The sequence below is a fragment of the Gymnodraco acuticeps genome, unplaced genomic scaffold (assembly GCF_902827175.1).
Source record: "Gymnodraco acuticeps unplaced genomic scaffold, fGymAcu1.1, whole genome shotgun sequence".
NCBI lineage: Eukaryota > Metazoa > Chordata > Actinopteri > Perciformes > Bathydraconidae > Gymnodraco > Gymnodraco acuticeps.
The window spans coordinates 512889-536055 of NW_022991386.1; the positions used below are offsets into that span (position 1 = coordinate 512889).

The 23167-nt window shown below is 44.3% G+C and overlaps 1 protein-coding gene across 1 annotated transcript; it reads left to right on the plus strand.

Annotated features, from left to right (window-relative positions):
* Positions 1 to 451: 451 nt before the first annotated feature.
* LOC117563146 (sodium-dependent lysophosphatidylcholine symporter 1-like) lies at positions 452 to 22177 on the plus strand. The gene is made up of 14 exons (XM_034241321.1): positions 452 to 457; positions 852 to 971; positions 1474 to 1598; positions 1685 to 1811; positions 3248 to 3326; positions 4660 to 4811; positions 5552 to 5642; positions 6137 to 6258; positions 6399 to 6482; positions 6563 to 6646; positions 6733 to 6845; positions 19733 to 19876; positions 21120 to 21290; positions 21696 to 22177. The coding sequence occupies exons 1-14, from the start codon at positions 452 to 454 to the stop codon at positions 22009 to 22011; spliced, it is 1734 nt and encodes a 577-aa protein (XP_034097212.1). The 3' UTR covers positions 22012 to 22177.
* Positions 22178 to 23167: the final 990 nt, after the last annotated feature.

Here is a 23167-nt window from a genome sequence, read left to right on the forward strand (position 1 = left end):
TTTTTATTTATTAGTATTTCTTTAATGCATCTTTAGAAATTAAAGCGCAATAATGAAAGTAATCGCACCAAAACAGTAAAGCGTATGCTTTGTTTATAAATAAATAAAAACAATGGCTCACCAGGTTTTGTCTCCTTAAATCTCTTTCTTTACACAATTGCAAAAATTCAAGTGTAATATAGAAAAAAACTATAAATGGAAACCACCTTTTTTTCCACAATGCAACAAATCGTCTGTTCAAACCTGCAGGTATTTAGAGGGGAAATAGAATTGGGTAATTAATTAAGGCAGATGCTATTAAGGATGTATAAAGGCACATCGTATCTTAAGCACTGTAGCTATTTAACACCCGGGTGTTGCACTGTATGCATATCTTCTTGCTCCTTCTACAATGGCCTGGTAAGGTTACCTGAACATCAGGGACAAAGAACACCTGTGCTATATTGTGAACATGGCTGTAAGGAAATAAATGTCCCACACAGACCCCCCTCATGAAAGGGGAATTACAATTTGACGCAGCAGCACAAGGGAATGAAGTTATCAAAGAAACATTTCCATAAATACCTATACATCCAAAACAGTAGCTAATGTGTAGCCCGGGTGTAAATAGCATTGTTACCTACGGACACCCGGGTGTAAATAGCATCTGCTTTAATTAATATCTGGATCCAGTCATAGATTTTAATGTAATTCACCTTTTAATATTCCAAATAATATTATGGTTTAGTTTGAAAATAATCCTAAACAAGTACATTTTCTGCAACCGATCCAGCATTATTCAATATCATTCAGTTAACAGACATGCAATATCTTCATTTAGTTTTTTATAAATATTTCCCATCTCTTCACAGGGGTCGGGGGGGATTCCTTTGGTGAGGAAGGTGTGTTACGCTGTGGGGGGGGTCCCATACCAGATCACCACGGCAGCCATCAGTGTTTCTCTGCAGATATTTCTACTGGACGTTGTGCAGGTAAGACATACATGCTTTTACTTTCTATAGAGCACTTTGACAGTATGGTATTGGTACTTTTGTTGCAATAAAATGCTTAATACCTCTTCTTTAATCTGTTTTTACTTTACCTTATGCATTGACAGTATGTGGATTTCAAAATAAAGTACCCTCCATAGATGGAAGCCTAATTAGCCTAAACTTCTTCTCAATAAGTTTAGTTTAAGTTGCTGGTTATGTAGCCTATAAAGTAAGGTTTATTATGTCTATACATAGTGGAATATCTTCACGTATCTGAATACTTTTTCCACCTTTGCAAAATATGCTTTACTACACTGCCCTTCAAAAATAAAGTGTCCTCCCCAGATAGAGGCCCCCTCTATGTCTGTGGTTCTGTTATTAATCTTAACAACATTTTACTGCACATTCATCCCTTTTACTTTCAGTGAGGTTTTCATCACTGCAAAACATATCTATATTTCTTACTACTGCTCTGGATTTCAAAAGAAAGTGTCCTCCCCAGATGGAGGTGTCCTCTGTGTCCGTGGTTCTGTTTGCGAGCCGGGCCTGGGACGCGCTGACGGACCCCCTGGTGGGATACTTGGTGAGCCGCAGCCGCTGGACGCCCGTCGGCAGACTCTCTCCATGGTGGGTCTGTGAAGCCTCTCACTTCCTGTTACCTCCTCAGGCTGTGATGTATTGAACAGAGAGGCGGCCATGTTGTTTCTCCTCAGGTTGCTGCTCTCCACCCCCTTCTCCATCCTGTCCTACTTGCTGCTGTGGTTTGTCCCTCGAGGGTCCGCGGCCCTCACTTTGATCTGGAGCCTCATCACCACCTGCCTGTTCGAGACCCTCATGAGTGTAAGGCAGCGATACAAGATCTTATCACTTCATTTAAGAGATTCTGCTAATTTTCAGGTGTATATCAGTATGTAGTGTCTCTACTTTAAAGAGTCCTCTCCTGCTGATGTTCAGGTTCATATCAGTATGTAGTGTCTCTACTTTAAAGAGTCCTCTCCTGCTGATGTTCAGGTGTATATCAGTATGTAGTGTCTCTACTTTAAAGAGTCCTCTTCTGCTGATGTTCAGGTGTATATCAGTATGTAGTGTCTCTACTTTAAAGAGTCCTCTCCTGCTGATGTTCAGGTGTATATCAGTATGTAGTGTCTCTACTTTAAAGAGTCCTCTCCTGCTGATGTTCAGGTGTATATCAGTATGTAGTGTCTCTACTTTAAAGAGTCCTCTCCTGCTGATGTTCAGGTGTATATCAGTATGTAGTGTCTTTAAAGAGTCCTCTCCTGCTGCTGTTCAGGTGCATATCAGTATGGAGTGTCTCTACTTTAAAGAGTCCTCTCCTGTTGATGTTCAGGTGTATATCAGTATGTAGTGTCTCTACTTTAAAGAGTCCTCTCCTGCTGATGTTCAGGTGTATATCAGTATGTAGTGTCTCTACTTTAAAGAGTCCTCTCCTGCTGATGTTCAGGTGTATATCAGTATGTAGTGTCTCTACTTTAAAGAGTCCTCTCCTGCTGATGTTCAGGTGTATATCAGTATGTAGTGTCTCTACTTTAAAGAGTCCTCTCCTGCTGATGTTCAGGTGTATATCAGTATGTAGTGTCTCTACTTTAAAGAGTCCTCTCCTGCTGATGTTCAGGTGTATATCAGTATGTAGTGTCTCTACTTTAAAGAGTCCTCTCCTGCTGATGTTCAGGTGTATATCAGTATGGAGTGTCTCTACATGTCTCCATGCTTTAATGTTCAAAAAGCTCTTTATTTTTCTCATACTGTCTGTGCTGCAGCACCTCTTTTCACCCTCTGTCTGAAACCAGAGCGCAGTGTGCTCTGATTGGTTAGCTGGCCGGCTCTGTTGTGATTGGTCAACCGCTTAGAGATGTCCCGCCCCTTCGCCTATCACGTACAATGTGTTGGAGCGTTAGCCAATATGAGCGTGAGTGTTCCGTAGTGATGTCACTATATTCCGGAAGTAAACAAAGGAATCCAATGGAGGCTTTGCAGACCATTTACATGCACCAAAACCTATGTAACAGGAAATGGAAAACCCAAAAAAGGCTTCTTTAAGAGATGTGAACAAACTGAGGTGGAAGAAGTTCTCAAAAACCTGAAAGTGACATATCAACAATGTAAAAAATGTTATCCAAGTACACTAACACTTATATTATACAATTATGAAACATGGAAATCTGCATTATAGCGCCCCTTTAATCATCTATATGCCACCGTGGTGTCACACACTCTGCTGCCGTCACTTCCTGTTTTCTCCTGTCGTCCACTAACAGTGTTACCACGTGCCTTACGTCTCCCTCAACATGTTCCTGGGGGGGGGCAACAGAGACAGAGACTCCGCCACGGCCTACAGTAAGACCACCATCACCTTAGATTATAAAGAGATCCACAGCAAGAACCAAAACTATAATAATATATCTGATCATTTATTCTAATTGAAAGCAATATGCTCTCATCTTGAAGAGTACTATTTCAATTATATATATATTAATTTTTTATAAATGTTTTTATTTAACTTCTTTATTTATTATTTATTTGATTTATTTTGGTACTTGTTTTTGTTAAAGTCACCTATCATGCTATTTGTAGGCAATAGCACAGGTCTCAGATATATGAAAATATATAAAAGCATGTCTATAAAGTGTTTTGCTCAAAATACCAAACAGATCACCCATTCTAGCCACGCCTCATATCCCTCTATTTCACTTCCTGTTTCAAAAGTGATGATTTGGGGTTTATAGCTTTACAAAATAAAATAAATTAATAAATTAAAAAAAGGAGGGGGCTGAGCTCATGCGGGACCCGGCAGCTACTGTCTAAACTAAATGCTGCCGTGATGAAACGCCATATCATGGATTATCAAGGATTATCTCTGAAACAGTCTGGAGCTCAAAGGCTTTCTCTCTTGCCGGTTATACCACAAGGTGAGTTCCTTTTTACTTCCTGCTTCTTCACACACATGCTCTCCAGTACAGGTTAGCTCTGAGTGTTAGCGATGCTAATGTAAACACAGACCATATTACGTCCAAAACAGTCGGGCATTGTTTCTGATAGCAACGTTTCTGATTGGCCCGTGGGTCCACATTTCAGATATTACGTCATTTCGGACGCAAATCTGGATCAGCTCCGTTGTAGCTCCGTTTTTAGAGATTTAGGTACGGAGGAAAAGAGAGAGGGTTTTATTTCCTGACGCTGCGTGAGTTCCCTGACACGCCGGGGACACATATTGATGTATAAAAGACATCAAAAAGTGCATTTTTTATGATAGGTCCCCTTTAATTGAAAAAGATAAATAACTCCAACGGGGAACTTTTTTTTTTAAAGAACATCCATAACATTCATCTGTTTGCAACTTACACATTATTTATCTAATAGATAATTGTGTATAGACTCTCCTTGCACTATTTTAACTATTTTATCTGTTTTATTGTGTGGCTCTGTTGGAGGAGCCTGTGACCTAAGATTTGCATTGATATATCTACACTGTAGCTAATGTACACATGACAATAAAAGCCTTGAATCTTGAATATTTTACTATCAATTCATCCTTAAGTGGGCCTATATGTTGCATTCAAGTAAGGTTTTGAAAGTGATATTTACTTAGTACTCTTAGTATCTTCACAGTGTGGTATTTTACTGCAGTAAAGTATTTAAATACTCCTTTTCTTCTTCTTATTCCTGTCAGGAATGAGTGTGGAGGTGCTGGCGATGCTGTTAGCGTCTGTGATTCAGGGTCAGGTTGTGTCTGTTTACAACGCAGAGAAACAAGAAGCCTGTCAACATCTGGACTCTGAAACAACATCAGCTTCACCTCCAGCCGCACCGCTGCAGGAAACGGTAAAACTGAAGATAAGACGTGGAGAAAACTCTCGAGTTTCAGGAGCTGCCCGACTGCATTTCTCCGTATTGTTCTCAAACAGTCCCAGGGGTTTCCTGTTACCTGTACTTCTGTACTTAAGTGTGTGTGTGTGTGTGTGTGTGTGTGTGTGTGTGTGTGTGTGTGTGTGTGTGTGTGTGTGTGTGTGTGTGTGTGGTCTAGCATTACTATACTTGTGGGGACCTAAATCTGTTTACATAGTCACGTGTGGGGACTGGCTTCCCTTATGGGGACAAATTGGAGGTCCCCATGCGGGGAATCATTAATTTTAGGGTGAAGACTTGGTTAGGGTAAGGGTAAGGTTAAGGGTTAGGGTAAGGGTTAGGCATGTGTTGGTTATGGTTAAGGTTAGGATAAGTCTCCAGGAAATGCATGTAAGTCAATGTAATGTCCCCTGAAGTGATGTATACATGGTGTGTGTGTGTGTGTGTGTGTGTGTGTGTGTGTGTTATTAGCCTAGAGGGATAAGCTGCCATGATAATAAATAAATACATGGCTCAAGCTATAAGCAGAGAAAGACGGAAAGAGAACTCAATAATTAAGTTAATGTGGGATTTGTTCATTTTAAAATAAACACATGCACTGAAGTATTTACATTTATTGGGTTGTTTATTTATTAAGAATCCCAAAATGATTAACAGAAAAATACATTTTACATTTATTTTATTTGTTGAATCTGTGAATGTATTCCTCCCGGCAGCGGAAGGCGTTCCTGACCTCCTCTCTGGTGACGGGCTCCGTGTTCTTCCTCTGCAGCCTCGTGCTCTTCTTCGGGGTGAAGGAGCAGCGAGGTGAGGCGTCCAGGAGACACTGCTCATATATTAGAAATAACACTTACTTTACTTTCTTTACCTCATCATGTTCCACTCAAATGTAAAGAATATTTACCCGTGACAAACAAGGCTAAATATTCGTTACATTTCTACCATACAAATAATGACAATAAACTTAGTTATAAAATATAACTTAGTGAAAGTAAAAAATAACATTAATAAAAGAAATAACAGTGCATTTTTTTAATGAAGACTATATGATTTATTTGTGACATCAAAAGGATCAGAGGGGTCTTTGTTCCTGAAACTTCCAGAGTCTCTTAACACAGAGGGGACACACACATGTTTATGTATACAAAAGTGGATTTAGCATCATATGTAACCTTTATAGAAAGTGTATGCCATGTGTGTTTAACTCAAAAAAGTCTGTGGTGGCGCACGATGATTTAACTGAAGTTCATTCTGATCGTTCCTGGTGTTTCTTTGCCGTGTTATCTTGTCTTCACCTGCAGCTCCTCTGGTCTCTGAGGACAGACAGCGTCCCTCCTGTCTCTCGTCTCTGAAGAAGATGATCCGTCACGCTCCATATCAGCGGCTGCTGCTCGGCTCCGTGTTCAGCGCGCTCGCCTTCCAGGTCCACTTTGGGTTACTGAAGAATGACTCTGTTCAGACAGCTCTGCATGACTTTGCTTGGTTTTCAATGTTCTAATTTGGTTCTGTTTTTAAAAGTCAGAAAAGCACAATATTTCTTATATTTTTTTCCGTATCTCTCAGATGTCCTTGGGTAACTTTGCCCTCTTCTGCAGCCATGCAGCGGGGCAGGGGGAGCATTTCCAGCTCCTCCTGCTGGTTCTCCTGGTGAGGTGCAACACACATGATATGTATGTAGTATGCAACATTTAAAAAGCCTTCTTTAAAGTTCCTCCATATGTCTGCAGGCCTCTTCCTCGGCAGCGGTCCCTCTGTGGCAGACAGTTCTTCTGAAAATAGGAAAGAAGGCCACCGTTCTCATCGGACTCTCAGTAAGACATCACAGATATTAAACACGATCATGTGAGTCGTTTCCCACGCCTTCGCTCTCCCTGACTCTGACCTGTTTCTGTCTCAGCTCTTCATCCCGGCGGTGATAATCGTCGCCTGTGTCCCCTCTAACCTCCCTGTCTTCCTGGTGATGTGCGTCCTGATGGGCTTCAGCGTGGCGACCATCTTCCTGCTGCCCTGGTGAGTCACTCTCAGACCTGCTGCTTGTAGTCATTTTGAGTCTCTTCTTGGTTTTTGTGTGTGTGTTTTCTGCTGGTTCTTTTTGGTTCTTTTGGTCTTGTTGTGGCCATTTTGTGTCTCCTTGTGGTTGTTTTGCACCTGTTGAGTTTTCATCTCTTAGCAGATCTATGTAGAAGTTCTTGTTTCTAAAATAATTGTGTATCTTGCTTTGGTTGGTTTGTGTATCTTTGTAGTCATTTCGTGTGTCTTTGCAGCTGTTTTGAATCTCCTGAGGTTGTCTTGGTTCTTTATAGTCATTTGTTTTTTTTTTGGTGGTATTTTTGCACCTTTTCATTGTCATTACATCCAGTGCTTGAATTGGAATAAAAAAGGTGCCAGTACTCTAAATCAGAAACTGTTTCAAGTCAATTTATTTATACAGCCCAAAAACAAGAAGAAGAAGTCATATAGTATATCCTATAATGCTGGTGTGTTTGTCTCTTGTATATTTTAGAAAGGCTCACTGTACTTAAACAAAATGACTCAGGGTGCACCTGAGATTAGAGGGGGTGCAGGGGTAAAGTGCTATTTTTATAAGTGGGGAGTGGACCTGACCTCCTCTAGGGGGGTCCGGGGGCACGCTCCCCCGGGAAGATTTTTCTTTTTAAATATTGAAGTTAAATGCATCAATCTGGTGCACTTTGAGAGCAAAGTGAAGAGATATATGGATACCTCTCAACATCCATGAAACAGAACTGTAAACAGATTTACTTTTTCTTTATGGATATAAAAGAAAGTAAAGCCTGACTCCTACTGGCGGCTGGTTAAATGACTCCTCGTCCCTGAGTACACTCATCTTTCAGCAGGAAAGGAGAGAGGGAATCAATGGAACTGCAAGGGAGGACACAGGGGAATCCAGACGTTGGTTTATGGGATGCAGAACTTGGAGCAGGAGGCTCGACCAGAGAAGGCTCCCCATCAGACAACATTTCTAACACAGGCAGCATTTTCTGTATTTGCAGTCGACTCCTTGTCCGGCAACAACCGCTGTCTTTTCGCACTATTATTAAGCCACGCCGGCGGCATCTCATGACGCATCTAGGTACGCTGGGCATATATGACGTGCCGGCGGCGGCTGAGTACCGGCATCTTACGGAGTACCTGCACCTTGTGAGTACCGGCCCAATTCAAGCACTGGGTCTAGATGTAAAAAAAAAGCAACAACATCTTCCTTTTTTGTATTTTCACAAATAGAATTAAGGTTTCACAAATCTCAAACTGGGTTATAAAGAATCTTTAGACTCTCTGGGATAATCCAGTCCAAATAAATCGGCTATGCAGCGATTTAAGAGGTTCAAACATGGAGGATTGTTCGCTCAGCGCTGTAAATTAAATCCCTTCACCCTTAACTTTCCCCTTAACTGCCAAATCGGAAGCTCTGAATCGGAAGCGAACTTCAGCATCGTGTATTTTCACATACCTGCAGCAAGTGCTAATAAAGGGTCTAAAGTGTTATTAATGTGATAATAAAGTGCTACTGAAGAGTGTAAAGTGTTAATTATGGGTAAAGGGAACAGACCTGCTCTGTAGTGATGTTACGTATTGCGCCGAGGCTTCGGAGCGTGTGTCGAGTAATCCCCGAAGCTTTTTGTGAAGCTTGTATCGAGGCTTGTATCGTTTTGTGCCAGTGACGTCACCGATGACAAACGAAGCCTCGCTGCCTGTCGATACCACGTGACTGCTTCACGAAGCGATTCAGATCGGTTGAGTTTACGAATATTATTAAGGATCCCTCTTTGCAATGTTTACCAGCCTCCTTAGGCTTTTCAATCACAATCATTCAACTGGAATAAAAACAATATTGTTAACATGAAAATATGATTTAATGTTCGTTGTTTAGAGTTATTCTACGGCTTTACTCATTGGGAACTCGGTATGAGATAGAGCACACTGTTGAGATGTCCAATCTGCCTGTTTTACACACTTTGACCAACAGGGGGGTTTGTGTTCAAATGAAGCCCATGATGAAGCCTCATGAGATGAATCAATCAATCAATCAATCAATCAATCAATGTTTATTTATATAGCCCAATATCACAAATGTTACATTTGTCTCAGTGGTCTTCACAGTGTGTACAGAATATCAGTATGACAATACGACACCCTCTGTCCTTAGACCCTCACATCGTACAAGGAAAAACTTCCGGAGAAAACCCACAGTTTAAAGGGAAGATGAACCCTTTAGCGAACCAATTGGCTGGAAAGCTTCAAAGCTTCATAAGGCTTCATCTCACCATCACTACTGCTCTGTGTATCCGAAGCTGAGGCTGTAAAACAGCGTCCAGTAGTTTCTGGAGTCTCTTGTTCTCCTCTTTGGAAAGAGACAGCTCCTCCTCGTACTCTGCTATCATTTTTTCAAACAGAGCAAATATAGATAGGCGAAGTCCCTCCCCTTCCGGGGGACCTCCATGGGACCTTATTTCGAAAAAATTATGTATTGAAGTCAATGGAGAGAGAAAGATTATCTTTCGATCCCGTTTGAATTGTGCCACGAATTACACATATGATGTTTGTCAATTTAAAAGATAATTTTGCAAGTCAAAAAAATAAAAATGTGTAGTAAAACTGTGAAGTAACACATTTGTGTGTGTGAAACACTTAATGGACTACATCTCTGGGCCCTTTCTAATTTCATCAAATCCCCCTCCTCGACTCCTCGGCCCTCCGGTAGTGACCTGGAAATGAATTTTAGCGCGCCATGTTGAAGGACATCTCATTTCTCTAAATGCACTTCGAGGATCGAGCGTCGAGGAGGCTCTCTGGAGGAGTTATAACCGAGGATACACTGATGGGTCCTCCACGGCTCCTTCGTGGATGCATTTCCGGGAACAGAGATGTTTCAAAGAGACGTGACGCATGGCCGGACTTATCTCAGCCAATGACAGCTCTGCATGCATCCCCTGGATATTATTTTATTAACTGCTCTCATCACGAGGCGATGTTTCCAGAGAGAACAGCTGTGAGGTCCGTGCAGAAAGCAGAGCAGTGTGTATAATATATATCACTCAGTATAACAGGCCTACTCTCTGTATTTGCTTTAGTTTAGTAGATATCTACAAACAAAGAGTCGATAGTTTTCTAAAACCATTTAGTGCTTCACATAATAAAATACACAACGGCTGTAGCCTGATTATATGCTTTAGGAGCTGTAGGTGCGTGTGTAGGTACAGTGTGTAGGTGTGTGTGTTGTACAGTGTGTGTGTTGTTGTACAGTGCGTAGATGCAGCGGACAGACAGGTCTCAGTTGGTTTGGTGTCCTCTGCTTACTTTTAATACTTGTAAATACAATTTTTGGCCCGTAATTTTTTTTCCTCATTGTAGCGACCAGAGAGGGGGGGGGGGGGGGGGGGGGGGGGGGTATATCCAGTCTCTGATAGTGTTACGTTATTATGAGAGTGCTCTGTTTGATTCTGAAATTGTATATTGTTGTGACACGTTATTGGACATAATTCACCTTGCTTATTGTGTTGCCACACGGACCCTTTAGTCGGGAACACCTGTAGCTTTAGCTGCCATTCCTGCTAGCTCATCAGGCAGAGCAGTGCATGTGTTAACCTCTCTGAAAGTAATGGATAATAAAGATTGGAACTCCATTCTTAATACACCGCCTCCGACTCTCTTTTCACGGCACTACACTGGTGACCCTGACTTTTCCGAGAAAGTTTCCGGAAAATTAACGAACATGGCTGAGCGCGATGTTTTCATAAAGCTGCCGGAATTCTGGGAGCACGCCGCGGAGGCATGGTTCGCACACGTGGAGGCACATTTCGCCTGCCGACAGGTCCGTGACGGGGACCTAAAATACTACCATGTGGTAGCAGCGCTGGGGAGCTCCACGTCGTCCAGGTTGGTGGGATTCATCGCAGCCCCCCCACATCATGGCAAATATGAGGCGATTAAGGCCCTTCTCCTTAAGACATTTAGCTTATCTGCTAAGGAGAGGGCCCGCCAGATACTTGACATTCAAGGCCTAGGAGACAGCAAGCCATCCCAGCTAATGGAGAAAATGCTAAATCTGCTAGGGGGGGAAGATCCCCGGATTTTATTCACGGAGATTTTCCTGCGTCACTTGCCTCTCCGGGTACAGACGGCGCTGGCCAACACGCCTGTCACGGAGCCCCGTGCTTTGGCTGAGGAAGCGGATCGTTTTTTCCTGGCTACGCAACAGCCCGGGGCAGAGACGTTAGCCGCGACGCTCAGCGGCCCACCGGCAGTCAAGAAAGCGTGGCGGAGGCCGGACACGGCTGTGGCTAGCCGGCGTGGAGACGCCGGAGAGTGCGTTTACCACGCACGTTTCGGGACAAGGGCGAAGAGATGCATCGCTCCGTGCAGCTACAAACCCCCGGGAAACGGAGGGGCCGGCGCTCAGTAGTGGCTCTGAGCGTCGGCGGCACGTGCAGGCTCCTCTTCGTCAGCGACAGCGTTTCGGGGAGCTTGTTTCTGTGTGACACGGGCGCTCAACGGAGCGTAGTTCCAGCGTCGAGTGAAGACGTCGCCCGTGGGGGGCACGGACCGCGATTGACGACGGCTAACGGCAGTCCCATTCGCACATACGGCGTGAGGCCTATGTGTTTGTGCATCGGAGGACAGCGTTTCAGCTGGGATTTTGTGACAGCGGACATTTCTTTTCCCCTCCTCGGAGCGGATTTTTTGTGTGCTCATGGACTCTTAGTGGACGTTAAGAATAGGCGTTTGGTTGATGCCTTAACGTTTTCTTCCCTCGTGTGCACACTTGAGAGCGCAGCGTACGACGGGCTGTCAGGCTCACTGTCAGGTGCAGACACGTTTCTCAGACTGTTGGCCGAGTTTCCAGACCTGTCGCTTCCCACCTTCTCTGCGCTTACCACTAAGCATGGCGTGGAACACCACGTCACTACCGGGGGGGCCTCCTGTCTACGCCAGGGCCCGGCGGTTGAACCCTTCTAAGCTGGCTGTAGCGAGGGCGGAGTTCGCAACCATGGAGCGCCTGGGCATTGTCCGCCGCTCCGACAGTCCTTGGGCTTCCCCCCTGCACGTCGTTCCCAAATCGAACGGCGGGTTCCGCCCGTGCGGGGATTACCGCCGACTCAACGACGCCACTACGCCTGACCGCTATCCGGTGCCGCACATTCAGGACTTTTCGGCGCATCTGGCCGGTACGGGGGTGTTTTCCAAGGTGGACCTGGTGCGTGGATACCACCAGGTGCCCATGCACCCCCTGGACATTCCCAAGACAGCAGTGATAACGCCTTTTGGACTTTTTGAGTTCCTGCGGATGCCTTTTGGACTCAAGAATGCCGCTCAGACGTTCCAGCGCCTGATGGATTCGGTGCTGCAGGACCTGCCGTTTGTGTTTGTTTACCTCGACGACATACTTGTCGCCAGCGCTTCAGTGCAGGAGCACCTGTCCCACCTCCGAGCCCTTTTCACACGGCTCAACGAACACGGATTAATCATCAATCCTGCAAAGTGCCAGTTCGGGGTGTCGGACATCGATTTCCTGGGGCACCGCGTCACCAAGGGCGGTGCGACACCTCTGCCAGCGAAGGTGGAGGCTGTTGCGGCGTTTCCTCGCCCGCTCACAGCCCGGTCGCTCCGTGAGTTTCTGGGGATGGTGACTTTCTACCACCGTTTCATCGCCCGGGCCGCACACATCGACTGGACAGCAGAGGCGGACGGCGCTTTTGCTGAGGTCAAGACCGCGTTGGCTCAGGCGGCTTTGCTGGCACACCCATCATCTACGGCTCCCATCTCCATCACCACGGACGCGTCAGACTACGCGGTCGGCGCAGTGCACGAGCAGTGGGTGGAGGGCGCTTGGCAGCCGCTCGCCTTTTTCAGCCGCCAGCTGACGCCTAGAGAACGCAAATACAGCGCCTTTGACCGGGAGCTCCTCGGACTTTATTTGGCCGTGCGGCACTTCCGTTTCATGCTGGAAGGCCGTGAGTTTACGGCGTTTGTCGACCACAAGCCGCTCACCTTCGCCATGTCAAAAGTGGCGGAGCCTTGGTCGGCACGTCAGCAGCGGCAGCTGTCCTACATATCGGAGTTCACTACGGACATTAAGCACGTGGCTGGCAAGTCGAACCTGGTTGCTGATTGCCTCTCCAGGGTCGTCATCGGTGCCGTCCAGTTGGGCCTGGACTATACTCGCATGGCGGCAGACCAGGTCACAGATCCCGGCGTCCAGGCCCTGAAGGTGGAGAGCGTGGGGCTGCGCTTGGAGGACGTGGTGTTCGGCGACGCGGGCATTACTCTCCTGTGTGACGTCTCTACGGGCCTGGCGCGGCCTGTCGTCCCTGCCAGCTGGAGGCGTCCTGTGTTCGAGGCTGTGCATGGCCTGTCACACCCCGGCGTTAAACCTTCGGTGCGTTTGGTAGCGGCGAAGTTTGTTTGGCAAGGACTGAAAAGGGACGTGAGGACTTGGGCCAGGGAGTGCGTGGCTTGTCAACGCGCTAAGGTGCACCGCCACACGAAGGCCCCGTTGGAGCGTTTCCTGGTGCCTGAGAGGAGGTTTGATCACGTCAACATTGACCTGGTTGGTCCGTTGCCTTCCTCTCAGGGGTTTTCCTACCTCCTCACCATGGTGGACAGAACGACCCGTTGGCCGGAGGCAGTTCCGCTCGTTTCGACATCAGCCGCAGACGTTGCCCGGGCCTTCATTGCAACGTGGGTGTGTCGTTTTGGCACCCCGTCAGACATTTCCTCAGACAGGGGCTCTCAGTTCACGTCCGAGCTCTGGAACGCTGTGGCAGGCGGTTTGGGGGTTAAGCTGCACAGGACTACCGCTTACCACCCTCAGGCTAACGGCCTCTGCGAGCGCTTTCATCGCTCCATGAAGGCGGCCCTCAAGGCCGGCCTTACGGACGGTAACTGGGTCGACAAGCTGCCCTGGGTGATGCTGGGCCTGAGGACCGCACCTAAGGAAGATCTGCAGTGTTCTACAGCGGAGATGGTCTACGGTCAGCCGCTGAGAGTTCCGGGGGATTTCCTCCCAAATGCATCGGCTCCCTGGTCGGCGTCGGCCCAGCGGGCTTTCCTGCGTGACGCCACTGAGGCCTTTGCTCCGATCCCTACTACTCAGCACGGTACTCAGGTGTCCCAGGTTCCCGCAGAGCTCCGCTCGGCGGAGCACGTGTTCATCCGGCACGATGCGCACAGAGGCCCCCTGCAGCCCCCTTATGATGGGCCTTTCCGGGTCTTGGAGCACGGGGACAAGCACCTGGTGGTCGACCTGGGTGGCAAGGCCGAGCACGTCTCGGTGGACCGGGTGAAGGCTGCTCACCTGGACTTGGACCAGCCTGTGGTGCTGGCTCGACCTCCGCGACGGGGCCGCCCCCCGGCCTCGTCCCCTGTCACGGATTTAAGACCTGTTGTTCCGGTCCCTCCCCTTCCGGGGGCCGCACAGGCGGGAGTCACTTTTCCGACTCCCGTGCTCAGGAGTCGTGGGGGTCGGCGTGTCGTTCCTCCCCGCCATGCTGATTTTGTTTATGTGTGAATTCTGGGGGGGCTTGTGTTGTGACACGTTATTGGACATAATTCACCTTGCTTATTGTGTTGCCACACGGACCCTTTAGTGGGGAACACCTGTAGCTTTAGCTGCCATTCCTGCTAGCTCATCAGGCAGAGCAGTGCATGTGTTAACCTCTCTGAAAGTAATGGATAATAAAGATTGGAACTCCATTCTTAATACACCGCCTCCGACTCTCTTTTCACGGCACTACAATATATTCATATAAATATATACATGTGTGTGTGTGTGTGTGTGTGTGTGTGTGTGTGTGTGTGTGTGTGTGTAGGTGTGTGTGTGTGTTTGTGTGTGTGTGTGTGTATGTGTGTGTGTGTGTCCGCATATGTAGCCTGTTATTGTCTCATTATACCGCACTGTGAATGAATTAAAAGTAAATATATAAGTCGTCATGAACACATCTGTCCATCAGACAGAGGGCTGCTGTGCCTCCTGTCATCATTAATGGACGTCTCTTTAAGATGACCGCTTAGAGGAGAGGAGTTCTCATTTCTCTAACCGCCTGCTGCTTCCCCTCCTCTCTCCTCGACTCCTCCGTTCGCATCTCCTGTGGGCGGGACTAAGTCTCGAGGATAGGAGTCGAGGAGGGGAGTTAGAGAAATGAGAAAGGGCCAGGGTCTCGCAGACTCTCACAACAACACACGTCACCAAGATGGCCGTCACTACTGTCTTGTCAACAAAAGGATTGACTACCCTCACTATCACCACAATGAAACACGTCCAGAAGAATGTCATGCAAAGCTGCCTGCCTGCATTCCTTTGATTCTCTCTGAACTGCCTGGTCTTTTTAATGTTTAATGTCAACCATTTGTGCAGATAGTGTGAAGTAGAAAAGATCGGCGATCACCGATGCTAGCGTTAGCATTTCTCCCCCAGGCTTAAATTGTGTATTATAGAATGATCACACCGGTGACAGTACTCTTCAAAGGGTTCACGAAATATGACTACTACTCTTACTGTTTAACATTTTGGGTTCCTTAATGTTACTTGATATTAAGGCTAATAAAAATGACAAGGCTGTAATGCTAACTAACGTGCTAGCTACTACCTAGGTAGCTAACTTGATCCAGCCACTCCTCGGGCCTCATTTATAAAGGGATATACGCTCAAAAAATGGCGTACGCCAGTTTCTACGCAATGTTTGCGATTTATAAAATACTAACTTGACGGGAAAATGTGCGGTCCTCCACGCAAACTCTGACCCATGCGTACGCACTAAGCACAAAAACGGGAGAGACGAGAAACTGCGACACCGTTGGCAGAAGGAAGAATGGAGAGAAATATGTGGAAATAATACCATAAATAAAATGTTACCTCTCATTTATCATATATGAAGAATTCATTTTCAAACATTGATTAAAGCCAATCTTAAAATGATTAAACAAACGCCTGTTTGAGACACCTCAGTGCACACAAAAACATAACTTGGAGAAATAAATAAATACGGATATGTTATTTAAAACCACCTTGAATATGTTGTGTTAATGTTATGAAATGTTTTCTCATAAATGATGCGATAAGCAGGAGGACAGAATTACGTCTAAACTGACGCCGTTTTGCATTTCTATAGGTTGTAGATACGAGCATGGTTTTATATACTCTCACGTTTAATCGTGTTTTATGCCATTTGCCAAGACTTGATAAGTCGCTCGTAAAACACAGGAGGTATGGAAACTAAGAAAACCATATGTGGTCAATTGTACAGCTAATATAACACAACACATTAGTTGTAGTGATGTGAACGACGGGAGCCGGCTCTCGCCCGCGAACGAGACATTTTTGCGGAGGGATCTAGATCGGCATGAAGGCACATTATGCAATGTGCACATTATCCTGCTTATTACACGGCCACATTCTCAACAAAGTAACGACATGACTCCCAATATTAATGGAAATGCTTTTATGGATTTAGAAAATGATTTTAGTGATTTAAAAAATAGTTTTATGTATTGATTTAAATTGACATGCATCCGCTAAGAAAAGTAGTCCGTTGTTACTGTTTGAACTAACGTAGCAACGGCAGGAACTGCTTCGATAGTGTTTTTGAGGAGCTTTTTGATTACAGATTTGAAAACATCGTTGCTTGCTTTAAAAGTAGCACAATTCATTTTGTCAAACCTTGGAAAGTATCTAGATATCCCTGCCCTAATGCCAAAGTAACTGGCAACTGAATATGTGTCGCCGTTTGATGTCTATGTCTGGACCACTGCGTAAAAAGGAAGGTTTCTGCCCCATTACTTCTCTTCTTACTTCTATAAAAATAAAACACGGAGGACGGAGATTCTCCCCCTCTTCTGACAGCCCAGCAGCTGATCTCAGAGCACGCTCCCCTCTCCTGCAGGGGGTCGTGGTCAGCTGCAGCTCACAGAATCAGCCCCCTGCAAAAAAAGCGCTGGAAAGAGCAAATAGAGCGAAATGAGGCATGGCTAAAATGCAGGATCTTTTTGGTATTTTGAAAAAAAATATATATTTATATACTTTATATAGGTCGATACAGTAGCCCCTTTTTTAAAATAGTTTTATAGGTGTTGCTATCTGTTTTGTGTAGCGTGGTTCTACAAGCAAGTCAATGCATTCATTGGGTGGTATCAGAGAGTTGCACGTGTCTGTAAATGCAATGAAAACAATTGGCCACAGCAAATCATTTATATTAAACATGTAATTTTTACTTTTGAATACTTCAGTACAAAGGATGTATTGAATAATTTAAGTGATATATGTGTACACATATAACTCATTAGTCAAAACAGGGCTACATTTGATTGAATTAAAAGGTATAATAAGTGGTAAACTGAAGAGCCGTTTGGGAGCCGAAAGAGCCGGCTCTTCTTGGTGAGCCGAGCCAAATGATCCGGCTCACCAAGAAGAGCCGGAATTCCCATCACTAATTAGTTGTATTTCCTCTAACTGGTGGATATAGAGTTGCTGCGGGGGGGGGTCGTCAGATCCAGTCGTCATGACTCCACTCCGGAGGGATTCCCCGATCATTTCTTACAGTTTCTCATCAAGGGGGTGTCTCCTGTCCCCGGCTATGTGTATTGTTTTTCGGACCACTTATTTATTTATTTTGGTGACGATCCAACCTCCATGCTGCTACTCTGGTTCAAACTGCATCCACCAAACAATAGGATTTATCTCGACCTCCCCAAAATAACCAAAATCTGACACGGTGCGAGATGTCTTTTTTTAGCTGTTCTGTCGTCATTTCCTGCGATCTTCTTCATGCAGTCAGTCAAAATGAATGAATGGGCGTTTCTTTGACTATTTATAGGCAAATATGGGCGTTACGTGAAGCCCGCAAAAGCTGCACCGCATTTCGATTCGATTGTGATTTATAAAGGGAAACCGGCGTAGGAAGTGCCGTACGCACTTTCCTCGCCGGTACGCAATGTTTTGTGAATCGGAAAATGTCGGAATATTTCTGAACCAATTTTTTGGATTTCTACTACGTAATCAACCTTCCCATGTGAATCCTACGCACGGTGTTATAAATGAGGCCCCAGGTCCTTTCATCAGACGGGAAGCGAAAGAACGAGCAAGACCCATTGCTGGTACTAAGCACACAGGCATCTTGTTAAAGTTATCTTATCTTAGCCAGCGCCATATAGAAAGCAGTGGCGAGCCGTGACTTTTATACCTAGGCCCTCTGACCCCCCCTACGTCTCAACGTAGACTTCAGCGGAATATCAAAACAGTGGTCCGGGGTGCAAAACGCATCAATGACAGCGACCCTCTACCACACAAAACAACACTATTTATATAAACACCTATCATGACAGGGCACCCACAGTCAAGTAGCGATTACAAATGAATTAAGTCGGCACGCGGCCCACATTGAAAATGACTTAGGCCTACCTTTGATGATCAAATCACTGAAACACAAAGTTCATCCTCCTGTCCTTTTGGATGAAGCACTTGATGGCGGGTCATGCAGCTGATCCTATGCCACTCCAGTTGATCATTGTAACTCAATCTTGAAAATGACTTGGTTAATAATTTCGCAACGATGTCATCACTATCACTGATGTCATCACTATCACTGAAGTGAGCCATCATGCTAATCATAAATATATCGATCATAAATCTATCGATTAGATTTATGATTCAAAAATAGTAAAAGTAGGATAGACATGTGGATATTATCCGGCTGAACACAACGTGCATTTATCTAACAGGTTCGTTTTCCACAGACCATATTTCGAGCTATTTTCCAAAACCCTATGGAGAAATCCCACTGCTTTCTGTCGAGGGAATCCAAGCGCAGCTTACTTCCGGGTTTTAGGACGCGTCACTGCACCACTTGCATAGACCTCACAGCGGGCGGAACCTGTCATAAAGTCCTCGAAAATAATATAAAAAATAATATTTTAAAAAAAATGTTTTTTTTTAATGTTTTCAAATATAATTTTTTAGAATATCTTAGGCCCTCACAGAGGGCCCTGATGGCTCGCCACTGATAGATATATTCTATCTTTATGGCGCTGATCTTAGCTATCTCTTAGTGGAGGAAAACAATTGTGACATCACTTACGCTACTCTGGGATTTGTAGTCTTTCTAGTTGCCTATTTCTCATAGTCTTATATTTCAACAGTTTTACGACAAACTGTGATTTTTTTGACATGGAAATAATTTTTTAAGATTGACAAACATCATATGTGTAATTGATGGCACAATTCAAACGGGATCGAAAGATAAGTGTTCTCTCTCCATTGACTTCAATACATTATTTTTCCGAAATAAGGTCCCATCAACCGGAAGTAGATGGGCGTGAATAAGGTCCCATGGAGGTCCACCGGACAGGGAGGGACTTCGCCACTATATATTCAGCAGCAGCAGTGAGTCGCTGCTTCTTCAACGACAGCAGCATTTGAACTTTACTCATGTTTACTAGATTACCTTTTCCTGCAGACTGTTAAACACACCGTTTCTCTCTCCATTGAACTCTCAATCTGACGAGCGTTGCTAACTTGTTACCAGCTAGCATGCTAAGCTAGCTCCTACAGTCCGAGGTAAACGCTCCAGAAAAAAGAGCACAGTCCATTACTTACCCATTCAGAGGTTTAGACCCACAGATGGATCAGTAGTGCTGGAGCTCACACACACTTTCTCAGGAACACAATTTACATCTCATTGCAGCTGTTTTGAATCTCTATGTATACGTCTTCGTTTATGCGGTCAATGTGTTCCTCTTTTTATTAGCTCTGTCTCTCTGTAGTTGGTTTCTGAACCCTTGTAATAGTTTAGTGTTGATTTATAGTAATTGTCTGTCTCGTTGCAGCTCTTAAGATTTGTTTTGCGTATTTTGTGGTGACTGAGTCTCTGCACCATGCCCTGCTGCAGGTCGATGCTCCCAGATGTGGTGGATGACTTCACGATGAAGAACCCGTCCTGCAGAGACCTGGAGCCGCTGTTCTTCTCCTGTTATGCTTTCTGCAGTAAGCTGGCAGGAGGCTTGTCTGTGGGCATCTCCACCCTGATATTACAGTGAGTCTTTTCAGTATTTATTGACTTTGTTTGTCCCATACATGCTCAAAACTCCAAACGAATGACTTTGCAGGCAGTATTCAGTAAGCGAAACAAAACAGAGGAAGATGCAGCATATCTTGAATCCAAATTAAAATGTTAACATGAAGGAAAGACAAAAAGTAGATTTTTTTCTAGTAAGTTAAAATGATAAATAAATGAATAACTGAAATGAATTAAATGACATTTTAATAAAATAAAAACCATTTAGTAAAAAAAAAAGAAAAGATTCTACTTAAATAAATATTACACTGAACAAAAATATTAATGCAACACTTTTGTTTTTGCTCCCATTTTTCATGAGATGAACTCAAAGATCTAAAACATTTTCTATATACACAAAATAACAATTTCTCTCAAATATTGTTCACAAATCGGAACAAATCTGTGATAGTGAGCACTTCTCCTTTGCCGAGATAATCCATCCCACCTCACAGGTGTGGCATATCAAGATGCTGATTAGACAGCATGATTATTGCACAGGTGTGCCTTAGGCTGGCCACAATAAAAGGCCACTCTAAAATGTTCAGTTTTATCACACAGCACAATGCCACAGATGTCGCAAGTTTTGAGGGAGCGTGCAATTGGCATGCTGACAGCAGGAATGTCCACCAGAGCTGTTGCCCGTGAATTGAATGACAACCTGATCAACTCTATGCGAAGGAGATCTGTTGCACTGCGTGAGGCAAATGGTGGTCACACCAGATACTGACTGGTTTTCGGGACCCCCCCAATAAATCAAAACTGCACGTTTCAGAGTGGCCTTTTATTGTGGCCAGCCTAAGGCACACCTGTGCAATAATCATGCTGTCTAATCAGCATCTTGATATGCCACACCTGTGAGGTGGGATGGATTATTTCGGCAAAGGAGAAGTGCTCACTATCACAGATTTTTTCAGATTTGTGAACAATATTTGAGAGAAATGGTTATTTTGTGTATATAAAAAATGTTTTAGATCTTTGAGTTCATCTCATGAAAAATGGGAGCAAAAACAAAAGTGTTGCATTTATATTTTTGTTCAGTGTAAAACAATTCAGATTAAATAAAAATTACATATAGTCTTCATATAAAAAAAATAATAACATTAAATTAAAATACTAAATATATTAAAAAAAACATCCAAAATAATATTTTATCCACCCTCCAATTATTCATATATTAAATGTGTACATTTGTCACATCCCTGTTCCTCCTGGTCTGCAGGTTTGTGGGTTACAGAGCGGGTGCGTGTCATCACGAGGGGGGGGTGGCGACAGCTCTCATCGTGATGTTCTCCCCGGTGCCCGTCGCTCTGCTGCTGATCGGGATGTTCTTCTTCCACTCGTACTCCATCAATGAGAGGAAGTGTCTGCAGGAACAACTGACCCCAGATCAGTAAGTTGATGTTTGAGTAAACGATCCTCCCAGGAGACGCAGCCACAAACCAAAAAAACATTGTGACATCACAAAGAGGCCTAAATCTGATCCTCTCATTTTCAGACAGGGTTTCATATAAATGCATCAGGACAAAAAGAGAGGGGTCTTTGTTCCTGAGGCTGAGGTGTTACATGTTTATGTATAAAAGACATGAAGAAGTTTGCATAATAAGTGACCTTTAAAGTGTGATGTGTAACCCTTGGCAACATGCTCGCGACAAAGGGGGCATCATTACACCTCCAATACTTGGTCTGAATGATCAAGCATCAGTTATGTATTTATTTAATGGTGTATATTTTTGTTTTGTATAAATATGTTTTTATCCTATTGCAGCTATATTAACTATTTTTATTTTTCCTCCAGCCCTGAAGCCTCATCACCACCAGACCTGAGAGAGGACTCAGAGCAGCTGCCATCAACGTCACATTATAACACAAGTTACAATCCAAACTCATCAGCTGGTCCTGAAAAACAATCCTCAGTCAAATCATCCGGACGTTCACATGTATCATCGGAAAACAGCAGGTCTAAATCAGTTCTTAAATCAAATGTAAATCCTCAGAGTCAAACCTCACCGCAGAGATCAGGAGACGAGAAACGGAGCAGGAATGTTCCTGAAAAGAATCCCAGAACTTCCTCCAGCAGGTCACACGTGAGACCCAAAATATCCTGGGTATAGTGAGACACATTGAGACTTTTAGAAAAGAGACACTACTCTGGGATCTGAATCTAACACTGAATACTTTATTTTTAACTCTATTCTTATACATTTTCTATTTTTAAAGTCCTCTGCAAAATGTCTGCACCTGTTCTTGCTCAAATAAACAACCTTTTTCAGTCTGTCATTCATGGTGCTGTTATACTAATGTGGATGGATGGATAGATGGATGGATGGATAGATGGATGGAAAGATGGGTGAAAGCAGATCATCTGTTCCAATTGCATACAAAATGATTTGGTCGTTTTGGCATAATGGTTGTGTTCTCAATACCATGACATGTGAGTGGTCACTCTGGAATTAAGGTGTTTAGAAATGTGTCAAATTGTTGGGCTTTTTTTCTTTTGCACAATTTCATTAATTCTATGTCTAATTACATGGCTTTAAGAAAATCCATAAATACTGGGGAATTTTGAGAAAGCAAATATTTTGTTTTTTCAAATTGAAGGCCACATTTGATATTATCATTAAGACCTGAATGTTTTGATCATGACAAGTCAACCGATACAGAAAAGCATCCCACAATGTTCGAATTACAGTGCACAAAAATACAATTGTGTGCACTTTATAACAGATGGAACCCACGTACTAACTAACATGCTAGCTACTAGCTAGGTAGCTAACTTGATCCAGCCACTCCTGGTCCTTTCATCAGACGGGAAGCGAAAGAACGAGCAAGACCCATTGCTGGTATGATAACAACCTGGTACTAAGCACACAGGCATCTTGTTAAAGTTATCTTATCTTAGCCAGCGCCATATAGATAGATTATATCTATATGGCGCTGATCTTAGCTATCTCTAGAGAACCGCAGTGACGCGTCCTAAAACCCGGAAGTAAGTTAGCATTTTTACCATTCGGTTCCTTCGATAAAAAGCAATGCAATTTCTCCATAGGATTTTGGAAAATAGCTCCAAATAAGTTCTGTGTTTGACACAAATTGAAGAGACAGATCACGTGTTGTTCTACGACATTAAATACATCAGCAGTGACCCCGCTGGTGATTTTTGAAGAGTTTACGTGTCTGAAAAACGATGGTTGTTAACAAGTGGCTGAATAGGACTACAGAAGTTGTGGAGGCCGTTTTACGTCATTACACCGAACACGTAAACACTCC

What these genes read in the sequence shown, in the direction of transcription:
- LOC117563146 (XM_034241321.1), top strand. An exon ending in ATCTCCACCCTGATATTACA is followed by an intron (nt 19,877 to 21,119) that starts GTGAGTCTTTTC and finishes CCTGGTCTGCAG; the next exon opens with GTTTGTGGGTTACAGAGCGG. An exon ending in GAACAACTGACCCCAGATCA is followed by an intron (nt 21,291 to 21,695) that starts GTAAGTTGATGT and finishes TTTTTCCTCCAG; the next exon opens with CCCTGAAGCCTCATCACCAC.